Here is a 12,297-nt window from a genome sequence, read left to right as displayed (position 1 = left end):
AGCTAACATTGCAAATAGCCATACATGATTGCAACAAACTCTGTAACAACCACTTCAGAGTCATGGAATTCTAAACAAGTTATTCACAAAGTAGGGTTAACCAAACACTATCACGACAGAAAATGGGCTACTGTTTATTTCAAATCAGTTCAGAGAGCTCCAAGCAAATTATAGAATTCATCGCCAAATGACAACACACAAATTAAACGATAGTGTTGAACCATTCAACCGCACAATAAAGAACACTCTATAAGAGCCTATATATTAGACAGGAAAACATTTGATAATTAATTCACCTCCTATTTTGTAAAAATCAATGTACTCACACATTCTGGCTAGAAAGACACCAACCAACAAATGACAGGTCTTAGCTTCCGTGTGCTACTGACCATTCTGAAGACATCTTCACCAGTTAATTGAGGTTCAATCAAGTGATTTCTAATGTGTACTGAGTCTTTGTTTTCACCTGAGCTTGTTTCTTCTTGCCCAAACAACAAGAACATCGTTTTCTATACCCACATCATGTCTGGCTAAGCTTTTATACCCTGGTGTATCTCCACAGATTTTCATGAATTCCATAAGTAATCATATTGACCTTCCTCTAAGTGTGAGAACATGGTGAGGGGGGATCCAACTGAGATGTACAAAGGTATGAGAGGTATAGACAGTGTAAATTGTCAAAGGAATTATGGGTATAATTCCATACAAAAACTAAGAAGGCAAAGATAATTGAAATACTAGCACAGCAGTTGGATTTGTAGAAGTTTGATAGATGCTAGCTATTACAAATAGTGAGTCATTGATAGTTGAATTTAAATGCTTTGAACAGGAAAAAGAGACAAAGCAGTTAGAAATGAAATTTCAAAAGGGCAGGAAAAGGAAAACATGGGACTTTGTAATTGAAAAGGATGGAAAAAGAATCGAAAATTAAATAAAAACCAGACAAAAAAGCACTGATGCAGCAAGACTTAGAATTAATAACTTGGACGTGAATGCAGAAGGTATAATTAGTAAGTTTGGCAATAACACAAAAATTGGTGATGTTGTTGATAATGAGGAGGATGGTCTAAGGCTACATTCTGTCATTGATCAACTGGTAAACTGAACAGAGTAACAGCAGATGAAGCTAATGCTTAAAAGTGTGAGATGATGAATTTTGGGAGGTCTAATAAGGGAAGGTTTTATTCAACGAATGACAGAGTCCCTAGGGAGTACTGAGCAACAAAGGGACCATAGTCCACAAGTCCAGAGATCCCTGCCTTCAACAATCTCAGCTCGATACACTGAATCTACTTCCCTAACCATCTCTACCTCTCCTCCTATTTGAGCAATGCATAATGATCTGTTCTAACATCTCCTAATGTGGCCCTGCATGAAATTTTATTTGAAAACACTCTTGTTAATTGCCCTAAAATTATTATTGTATTTAAAGCACCATACAACTGGAGGTCATTGATGCAATGCAATCCACATACTTGCATGTAGAATTGTAACTTTCTTATGTCCAAGCACAACATTATTCATAGTTCTATCGTTCCGAATCTTTACTGAACATAAATGACATTTGGACTCCCAAGGTTTATTTTAATTCACCTTTTTATGGCATGCTGCCAGAATATGTTTCAAACTAATAAACCACTATCTAGGGGCAGACTTAATATTAGCAAGAAAAGGTAATTGTGCTCCTCCTTAAAAAAAACATTACTTAAAAGTGCATTGTAAATTAAACATAATGTAAAATTGTGACTGTTAAATGCATTTGAAGGCAATTTATAACATGCCTGACCAAGCGTACCATTCTTATCACAAACGAAAGGAATGATGAAATAAAATCTGTCGGAGCAAAGTTGTTGCTTTGGGCCATGAGAAAACTTTCATCATTTCCATGGAAGTACAACCTGCATTACATTGCAATCACCCTTGTCAAAGAATTGCCCAAAATTGTCACATTGCCGATGTTGTTTCAACTACTACATATTATCCTGACTACTCACAGCCAGTAATGTGTCTGGCTGCAAATGATCAGTTGATCACACATTGTAAAATGAGGTCTGCTCTCTGTCCACATTTGCTAGTGCTTCCAGTAAGCTGTAGGTTTGCCAAGCTGTTCCACTAACATCTACCAGACAATGTGAAAAATTACCCAGGTACATGCAGTACTCAAAAAAAGTAAGATAAATCCAAACCTGGCCAATTACCGCCCCTTCAGTCTACTCTCGATCAACAGTAAAGTGATGGAAGGTGTCATTAACAATGCTATTCAGCAGCACCTGCTCAGCAATAACCTGCTAGTGACACCCAGTTTAGGGACGCTTAACTCCTGTCATCATTGCAGCCTTGTTCAAACATGGTCAAAAGAGCTGAACTACAAAGCTGAGATGCAAGTAATAGAGTGATACCAAGGCAGCATTTGACTGAATGTGGTATTACTGAGCTGGAGCAGAGTGAGAGTCGAAGGTAATCAGGAGAAAATCACCACACTGGTTGGAGTCAAAATAACCCTGTAGGAAGACTGCTGGAGGTCTATCATCTCAGCTGCAGGACATCTCTGCAGGAGTTCCTCAGGGTCGTGACCTAGGCTCAACCATCTTCAGCTGCTTCATCAATGATCATCCCCCAATCATAAGGTCAGAAGTGGAGATAGTCACTGATGGTTGTATAATGTTCAGCACCATTTGTGACTCCCAAAATACTGAAGCAGTGTAAGTCCAAATGCATCAAGATCTGAACAATTTCCAGGCTTAGACTGACAAGCGACATTGACACCACTCAGGTACCAGGCAATGACAATCTCCAACATTAGAGAGTCCAAACATCATATTTTGATATTTCTTGGCTTACCATCTCCAAATTTCCCACCATCAACATTCTGGTGGCTATGATTGACCAGAAACTGAATTGGATTAGCCATACAAATATTGCAAGAGACGTTCAGAGGCTAGGAATTCTAAAGTAAGTAACTTATCTCCTGACTCCCCAAAATCTGTCCACAACCTGCAGATGGATTTCCAACAAAATTCAAAATCCAGCCTGCTAGATTGGCACCACATCCACAAACAGTCCCTCCCTCCATCACTGATGACCAGTAGTAGCAGTGTGCACCATTTGCAAGATGCACTGCAGAAATTCACCAAGACTCCTTAGACAGCACCTTCTAAATCCATGAAAAAAACTCACCACCACCTTCTCAAGAGCAAATAGAAATGGGCAATAAATATTGTTCTGACCTGAAAATACTGTATCCCTCATTGAACAAAAAAAATTTGGAACTAGCTGCTGGTTGGCCTTGTGGGTAGATTTCATTTTTAACACACAATAAGAATTGGGTGCAGAATGAAGTCTTGGGAGCAATGATAGAGAAGTCACAGCAGCATAAACCTAGACTTTCCTTGCAGGAATCCTCTTGGTACTATACAGAAAAGAATAATGACTTTATAATTAGAAATCTGGTCTCACTCAACTTGGCAGTTGGGTGGTCAACACAAAGCTTGATGATTATACAGTAACTGGTGTTGAATGCATATCACAGGGCACCAATTTTCATAGAGTCATATAACACAGAAAATGTCTTTTAAATGTGGTAACTGTACACGCATCTGCTACTTCCTCTGGAAGTTCATTCAACATACAAACCACTCTCTGTGTAAAAAAGTTACCCCTCATGTCCTTTTTAAATCTTTTTCCTTTGACCTTAAAAATATGCCTCCCTGTCTTGAATATCCCCACCACAGGGAAAAGACACCTGCCAATCACCTCATCTATACCTCTCATGATTTGTGCAGAAACTTGACCTGCTCCATTTTAATTCTCATAATCCAATGTCTGTTTTGCCATGTGAATTCAAAAGCCCCATTTTAATCAATGCTTATCTCCTTACTTACTCACTGAGTTATTCTTTCATAGAAAAGTCCAAAATTCAGCACCTCAGGGTAACACAATGCAATCTGCATTACTGTGGGCATTTATATTTTATGGGCTATATAGCACTGACCATTGCAGAGTGCATTCCACTTTCATTTTTTCAAGTGCCAAGAGAAGGAGCCACCTGAACCAAATGTAAAGGGTTCAGCTAGGCAAGTTACAGCATTCTGCATCTCCCACTCTTACAGTTGTGTGCATTTGAATGATAGCATTGCTGACAATGCTGCACACTTCCAGTCGTGAACTGAATTACCAGCTGACAGAATGTATGCATTGTCCTTGGAATGTGGTTTGAGCCACAAAACCTCTGACTGAAAAGCAAAAACGATACCACACAAGCATGGCTGACATTTGGATAAACTGCGAAAAGTCCTCATAACATCAGCGGACTTTGCAAACCCTGGTTTTTCTCAGTTTCCACCTTTTTCAATGCAGTTGCATGACTAACAAGAAAAGGCACAAAAACTGCAGGAAATCTATTTCTAGAATTTGCCAAGTTACTTCTTAACTTTCTTTCCTTGATTTATTTAGTGATGAAGTACTTCGTTTCAGCCTACTCCCTTCATTCTGTCATCATGACATGAAATGTAATGACTAGTCTGAACCCTTTTCCTGTTACTCTGTGGCGCAGTATTGACCCTATACTATCAAGTGCCACTGATGTTAAAGTACCTGGTCCAACACTGGATTGGGCATGGTTTCTGAAATTTTAACCTGTTTTTGTAATCAGCCTGTTCAGACATGTCATTACACACCAGTGGAGCAGGTAGAACTTGAATGCAGGCCTCTTGATCCCAGGGGTAGGTACACTACCATTGATCCAAAGGAGGCTCCTAATCTGGGCCCTCTGAAGTTCAGCATAGTCATGGAAACAATATTTCTGGTAGAATTGTCCCCCTGATTTTCTTACCTCACTGCAATTTGAAATACAGACTTTTGTTAATACCTTCATTACAGCTTCAATATAATTAAAGAGACTTAATATTTACCTTACACCTGCGGAAATGGTAGACCACTAGCATTGCAATGAAATCCAACAGCATACAGAAAGCTTGGAATGCAACGATGGCAACGCGCAGATGCTTGTCCTCCTCTGCATGACAGGGACTGTCATCTTGACATGAGCTGCATCCATTCCTGCAGGGAAGGCACTCATATTCACTTCCATGGTAACCCTGGGAAATGGCATGCTGCTTAACCTTGCCTGCAAAATACCACAAGGTAATGGCTTTTAGGCTTCTATGAGCAGACAATGTACGAACCAAACAATTGTATTTTCAACACAGAGCTCAAAAGATTTCTAGATATTAAAAGACATCAAGGTCTGTGGGGATACAGTGGGAAAGTGCTGTTGAGGCTGAAGACCAGTTGTGATACCAATTGAATGATGGAGGGGACTCCTGCTCCTATCTCATCTGTTTCTAATCCCAAAGTGTGGATTAACTCTATGCCTAATTTCAACTATAATTTGGTCCATAATTAGATGAGTTAAATTAGTTCAGAATACTTCTAGCATTGGCCTGAATGTATAGATGGATATAATGTTTCTGCTGTATGCTTTAATAACTACCGAGAATCCCAATCCAATATGGGTGCGTACTTTCTATACAGAATGAGTGTGCCTATGCTGTCTGCCATATTATGTCCTCCAGTGTAAAATGGGCAGGGTGTGAATCTAATTTCGATACCAGGCTGCATTGCCTGACAGAAACATCTATAGTGAGTGGAAAATGATATTGAAATGAGTACTGCTAGCCAATTGAAAGCAGGCCCAAAATATAATTTGGTTAGGGTAGCATGGCTTCCATTGACTGGTAATTTAAGATTTGCAAATTATAACATGGTATTTTTATAAAATACAGAGACTAGTAATTGTGATGTGTAATTTGAAATAAATTATACAAGGTTTTTGACAAAGAAACACCTCCACCATCTTAAGAGAACTTATATGACACCATCAGGGACATCAATATACAAGAAAATCCAGACTTTCCTGTTGACTATAATCTTGCAACTTTATATACTACTAATTGATTCGCTAATTATGCATGAAAGAGGTTTGTAGTCAGACAACAATCCAATTCGGATAAGAAACGTACATGTTGCCAAGAGATTGCAACACATCTGATGTTGTCAGTTGTAATTTTAAGTTGTTAAGTAGTAAAGCCTCCAGAGCCATGTCCAGATAATTGTCTCATTCATTCACATACTGATACCTTTGCAAAAAATGATGTCAAGTAAAAAAAATGTCAATTAGTTTGACACGATGAGACATGATGCCACTTCTGACTTGGATCATCGTTGTCAGTTCATAACTGTCAAACACAGCTTTCTCCCATAACCATACTGAATTTTATACATTAACTTCTTGCCCAATACTCATGACACATCCTCACAAAGAATTATTGAAAGATAAGAAAATACTGTCAGCTGTCAGCTTTGTCAAGTTCTTTCGCACATATAAAAGGAAAGGGTCAACGATTCTGTTACACAGAAATTTGTTAATGTGTTGGCTTCGAGTGAGCTATGTTAACGGACTAATTTCCAGTCCAGCTGCATCAATCAACATAATACTTGTGACATTAACCAGACATTGTCACATTAAGAGAACTTCCAATTTTTTTTATATACATGCCAACCCACAGGATATCATAGTGCGCTCAAATATGTAATGAAAATAGTGTGTTATCGTTGGTGAATTTTATGATGTATCAAGTATCAAAACTGCATTAGGCTGATGGACAGAATTGGGAAGGTATTACAGTAGTACAGACTCTCCATCAGCTACAATTTGAGCACATCTGCAGTGACTAGCACTTTGACATTTACAGCATTGACTGACCTCAATGCTTCCTGGAATTAAAACTGTCCACAAATTTCACATGTCTGATCACATCATCATTGAACCAGTCTCCTGAGGATTAAAAGTAAAACTATAAAACTTTCCTGCAGGATTTGATGGAATTGGCTGGAAAAGACTACAAAGGTAAATTTAATCATTAAGTTATAGAAAAAATATCAAACTAGATTGGCACTGTGATTGATAAGGCCAGCCAAACACGTTGATTTTACCGCTGACATCTGAATTTTCTTTTCAGCTCCCAAATGTTTTAACCTAGATCAGTACTTTCAATGATAGAATGAGACTATAAATACTGTGCCCAATATTTAAGGAACCATTTTCTTCAGAACAGAGGTCAAGTGGGGTTACATGCCCATTTGATCTTCTGTACCAGCAGCCCCTACCCAGTTTCCAGGCCTCATAGCATTTTTTTTCCATATTTTCATGGGCAGTGGGCATTTCTGGCAAAGCCAGCATTTAGTACCATCCCTAATTGACCTTGAACTGAGTGCCTTACTGGGCCATAGCAGAGGACAACTAAGAATAAACCACATTGCTGTAGGCCAGACTTGGTAAGGATTGCAGTTTTCTTCCATAAAGGAAATTAATAAACCAGATGTGATTTTTGCAATAACTGATGATGGTTTTATGCTGCTATTATTGAAGTTAATGGTAGAATTTTATCATATACAGACTAAATCCAAAAGTGGGAACAATTGGTGGAAAGAAACCCGCAGCTAACCTCATTCAAAAAGCAAATATAATCTGGCAGGCTGAGTAACTGCTGGCATAATTTCTGCAATAATTCGGAAGCCAGTGCAGGGAGTCCCACCTGCTGCCAACATTGCCAGAACTTGGCAGCACCACTGCAGACGAGTGGATACTTTCTGCTCGATCCTCAGAAGGAGGATCGGAGGCAAGAATGGTAGCTATTGCCTGGAATAGTTTCTGGGCTTAGGGATCACGTGGAAATGACAGCAGGGACTACAGTGATTGTAATGAGGTCAGCCAGGCGGACCTCATAAAACATTAGTTCCCTGATTGGGGCTGTTAATCCGGTCCAATCAGGGAGCCATGGCTGACAGATAAGAACAGGAGTGTCAAAGATGCTGACACTCTGACAGCTGACTCTGAACAGGCAGTACTCGAGCCAAGGACTGCTCATGTATAAATAAAGGGCAACTTGATGACAGGATACTGGACTCTGTGGACTTATTTCAGTGGCAACGAGAGTGAAGCATGTTCCTGAAGAAACTCTCGCAACAGTTATGTTTGAGTTGGGGTAAGCATTTCTGACATCATGCTTTTGTTTGGGAATCTTGACTTGTTCAATCCTGCCATTGAGTACTGGGCCCAGTATGTGGAAACAATGTGTTTTTTTTTTCCCAGGCAAACAACATTGTGGCAGATGAAAAGCGAAGAGTAATTCTCCTGGTAAAGTTGCAGCTTTTTTCAGTTATTAGGAGCCTAACTTTCCCTGAGGCACCAGTTACTAAAACTGTTCAAGAGTTGATGGATTTATTTCATGAATATTACAACCCCAAGCCTCCTCTAGTACTGAGACATTTTCACTTTTACTCAGCAAATCGAGAACCAGGGAAAGCTGTATTGGGGTTCTTGACTAGATTAAGACGACAGGCAGAAGGTGTGACTTTGGTTTAACTCTGAATGAGATGCCGAGAGACCGTTTGGTATGTGAGATTAATGATGTAACTACACAAAAGCACCCACTAGCTCAAGGCCAACTAGATTTCAAACAGCACTCCAACTGCCTCACAACGTACTTGGAAAATGCAGCAAGTGAAGCAAATGGGTCACAAGGTATTGCAATGGAAGTAAACATCCTTGCCAGTCTCACTGAGTTTGGGGAGCATCACTCGAGTACAGGAAATTGTATAGCCTCACTCAGTTCATATCCTAAACAGAGGGATTTTAGGTCAGCCCACAGCAAAATCCCAAAGCAAAGCCAAGCCTCAACTAAACAGTTAAAATTTTCTTTAAGATCCTGACTTGCAAGCCATTGTAGTTGCTGCCAGCATGCAGACTCGAGACAGCTAAAGCATTCGATTGGACCTAAACTGAGTAAGATCACTTATAATATTCAGGAGGATGCATACTCTGGGAAGTTCACCTACGTCTGATTTGGAAGAGCTAAATAGCTTAGCAACATCAAAACCTGAACCAATCAAAACAAACATCTGGTTAAATGGTCACCCTGTTCTAATGGAGGTTGATACTGGCACGGTGGTATCAGTGATTGCAGTTTTTAACAAAATTCGCCTGGACTGCAAGCCTTAAATTTGCAGAAAATGTCAGTTACACTGATAATCCATATCAGAGACACTTTACAGATTAAATGTACAACTTCAGTTCCGGTCTCTTCTGAAAAGCAGCTGGTTCAGTTATCTGTGATTGTAGTTAAAGTTCAGGCCCAAGCTTGATGGGACAAAATTGGTTGTGAGAGATTTACTTAGATTGGCTCAAATGTTTTCACTTAGAAAGTGACTGAGTGAAGTCCTAGTTGAATACCCAGAAGTCTTCCAGGAAGTCTAGGGACTATCAGAGGAGCCAAGACAACCTTCCATGTTGATCAGGAAGCAATTTCACAATCCTGTAAGGCTCACCCAGTGGCAGTTGCCTTACTCGCAAAAGTAGAGGCAGAAATCAGAAGGATTGTTGGTCATATTTGGAGCCAGAAAGTTCCTTTATGGATGAAAATTTATGACAATAACGTTCTACAAACCCCTACTTGGTCTGTTTAAAGAGGACAAAGCAGTGCTGCCTTTAGCTTCGGACCGCACTCTGGTGGGCTCTAATACTTGATATTGCCTAAGTTTCTGCACTGTAGAGCAAGGCCTGCCTCACAACGTACTTGGGGATGCTTCCTTTTAGTTTCTGTGATATCTTTTTATTACATAACACTCATCTGCTGAGGTGACATAAGCAAGGCCTCAGTAAATGTGTTCACTGATTTATTTGAGCATATACAAAGGGGATACATCACATTTATCCAAGTATCACGCATAAGCTCCCTTAAACCAGTTAGATTTTGTTACTGTTATACATGTCCGATGGTGTAGTTCATTTCCATCTTTCAATCAACATTGGTTAAGGTCATCCAATAGAATTGAAACATCCTTCTCGTAATTATGCTCTTTTGTCACAACCGAGTATGTCCTTTGTGGGTTAGGAATTCACTCTCAATCAAAAAAAAGATACTGTGTCTGTCATTGCACACATAATAAAGGATTGTTTTTACAAATGACCTTCTTACATTTTGCCAATAAAAACCACTCTGCTTGTTCTGCATTTTCTGATGATAGCTGCACTCTAGTTTTAATTACATGGTTGAGTCATAGTTTCTGTCTCTTTGTCTATTCCCTCTTCACTCTGCAATGCCAACCTGTCCAATTACCTGCCCTTCCAGCCACTTTCTCCACCACAAATTGGGTGGGGAAAATCCTGCCCTCATTTTCAATTCCAAATTTGATTTACTGAATTTCAATTTCACCAGCTATCATTGAAATTTGAACCCAGAGGATTAGCCTCATCCTCTGGATTAATAGTCCAGTGACAAGTAATATGAATGGTGGACATCGAGCAGTGTTCTAGTTTGGCAGTGAGGCAACATTGACACTGCTGCAATATTAGAGGATGTGATGAGGGACCTTAAAGGGGAGAGAACCAATGTATGGACTTCCAGTGTCAGCGAGAGAAGAGGATCAGAGTGAAGGTTCAGAAGAATTGAGTAGTTTTAAAGTTTTAACTTGAGTGGTGAAAGAAGATGGAAGTATGAAAACTAAGCAATGAATTGTGTCTAGTTGGACTCATTGGAAAAACAGCAGATGAGTGTTACGTGATAAAAAGGTATCACAGAAACTAAAAGGAAGCATCTCCAAGCAGGTTGTGAGACAGGTCTTGCTCTACAGTGCAGAAACTTAGGCAATATCAAGAAGAAAAGAAAGATGTCTTGGCCCTACAAGCTGCAGTTGCTGAGAAGGGTCAGTGGAATAATGTGAAAGGTCAAAATCAGCAACCAGTGTATCATAGAGTCCATGAGGAAACATGATAGAAAGGAGCTGAGAAAAATTAAAATGACATGGTCAACGATTATAGAGCAAGAGTGGAAACATGGTGAGACAAATGGTGGAGGTGGGACTGTCAAAGAAGAAGAGATAGATCTAAGTCTAGATGGAAAGATATGGTCCAAGGGACTAAAACACAGTGAGATTGGAAAAGGAATGGGTAACTGACATAGAGAAGATGAATCAACCAGTTTTTCAGCAACTCCCAAATAAACAGTGAGGAGATGAAAGAAAAAGAGGCATATTGGATAGAAGTGCTGTGTGGATCTGCAGCATTATAACTCTCCTGGAAATGAACTTAGGGTTGGATCAAATAACCTTTATCAGAAAGCTAAGTCACTTTAATTGGCTCAAAAAGTTTCTATACAAAGTTGTGTCAATCATAGATAATTCTCAGCAAGTCTGTCCTGTAGTAATTTGTCTTCATATGTAGTATTTGAACTACATTGTTCAAAAGCTACTTGTGTGATAAGATAACCTAAGGTTGCAAAGATGTTACTTCCTTGTTACCAAGATCACATATTCGTTTTTGTGAAGGATACTTGTTCCATTTTTTGGTGATTCTAAGTGACACCAAAGCTGTTAGTGTTGACTGCCATTATAACTGTGAAACTGAAAGCAACATCTAGATTTCTGCATTTAACTGCATATATGGTAATGCAAGAAGTAAATCCAAAAGTTGTTGTCTTCCACACAGCATACTATTCTAACAGATGGAAACCTTTAAATCACACCATTTAATATTAATTTCTATTCCAGACGCTATTAGTCTTGTTGGAAAAACTTCTGAAAAGTTATGCCTCCATGAATGAGGTATACTTAATGGAATAATAATTCATTGTTACAACTTTTCTGGGCCATGAAAACTTAATTTTATATTTGCGAAATATTAGCTACCTCCATTATATCAAAAAAAATCTTTAAAACAGGTTTATGACATTTGTTCTATTACCTTAATCCTATGCATATTTCCTGACCTTTATTTTGTTTACTAAAATGCTTCAAAACTGAAAGATGATCAGTAGGTTTTATTGCCTGGTTTGCTATCTGTCAACTTTTCAAAGTAATTGGTTACTTGGTATGCTTGGTATCGACGACATTACTGGACTCACAATATCCTGCCATACATCTTACACTGGAATGAAACTAATTAAGAAAGGTGAAATCCGCACCACAAAGATTGCCAGATCTTTGGAGGCAGCTTTCTTTGTAGTTAGTGGTGGGAGTGATCACTTCAGCACTGACAACAACTGGCTTGGGAAAATGTTATGAGTTGACGAGCTGACTGATGTGTAAGTTCATTGTAAGCTAAACATGCAGAGTGGCAGTCATGATCACACACATTTCATTCAAGTGTTATGCCTCATCTTTGATATGAAAATGGTAACAAGTAAATAGAACATGGCATGCCTCCTGACAGCTGTGGTAAGTAAATAAAACAAAGTGAAT

At 39.1% G+C, this 12,297-nt stretch overlaps 1 protein-coding gene across 1 annotated transcript in view; it reads right to left on the bottom strand.

Annotated features, from left to right (window-relative positions):
- Positions 1–12,297, bottom strand: part of gpr158a (G protein-coupled receptor 158a) — a 674,726-nt gene that overhangs the window by 225,294 nt on the left and 437,135 nt on the right. The window contains exon 4 of the mRNA XM_043690479.1: positions 4,911–5,125. Within this exon, the coding sequence (XP_043546414.1) occupies positions 4,911–5,125 (215 nt within the window). The remainder of the gene's footprint in view (positions 1–4,910; positions 5,126–12,297) is intronic.

The sequence above is a fragment of the Chiloscyllium plagiosum genome, chromosome 5 (genome assembly GCF_004010195.1).
Source record: "Chiloscyllium plagiosum isolate BGI_BamShark_2017 chromosome 5, ASM401019v2, whole genome shotgun sequence".
In the NCBI taxonomy this organism is placed as follows: Eukaryota; Metazoa; Chordata; class Chondrichthyes; order Orectolobiformes; family Hemiscylliidae; genus Chiloscyllium; species Chiloscyllium plagiosum.
The sequence above is the reverse complement of the archived record's forward strand: the minus strand, read 5'-3'. Positions and strand labels throughout refer to the sequence as shown.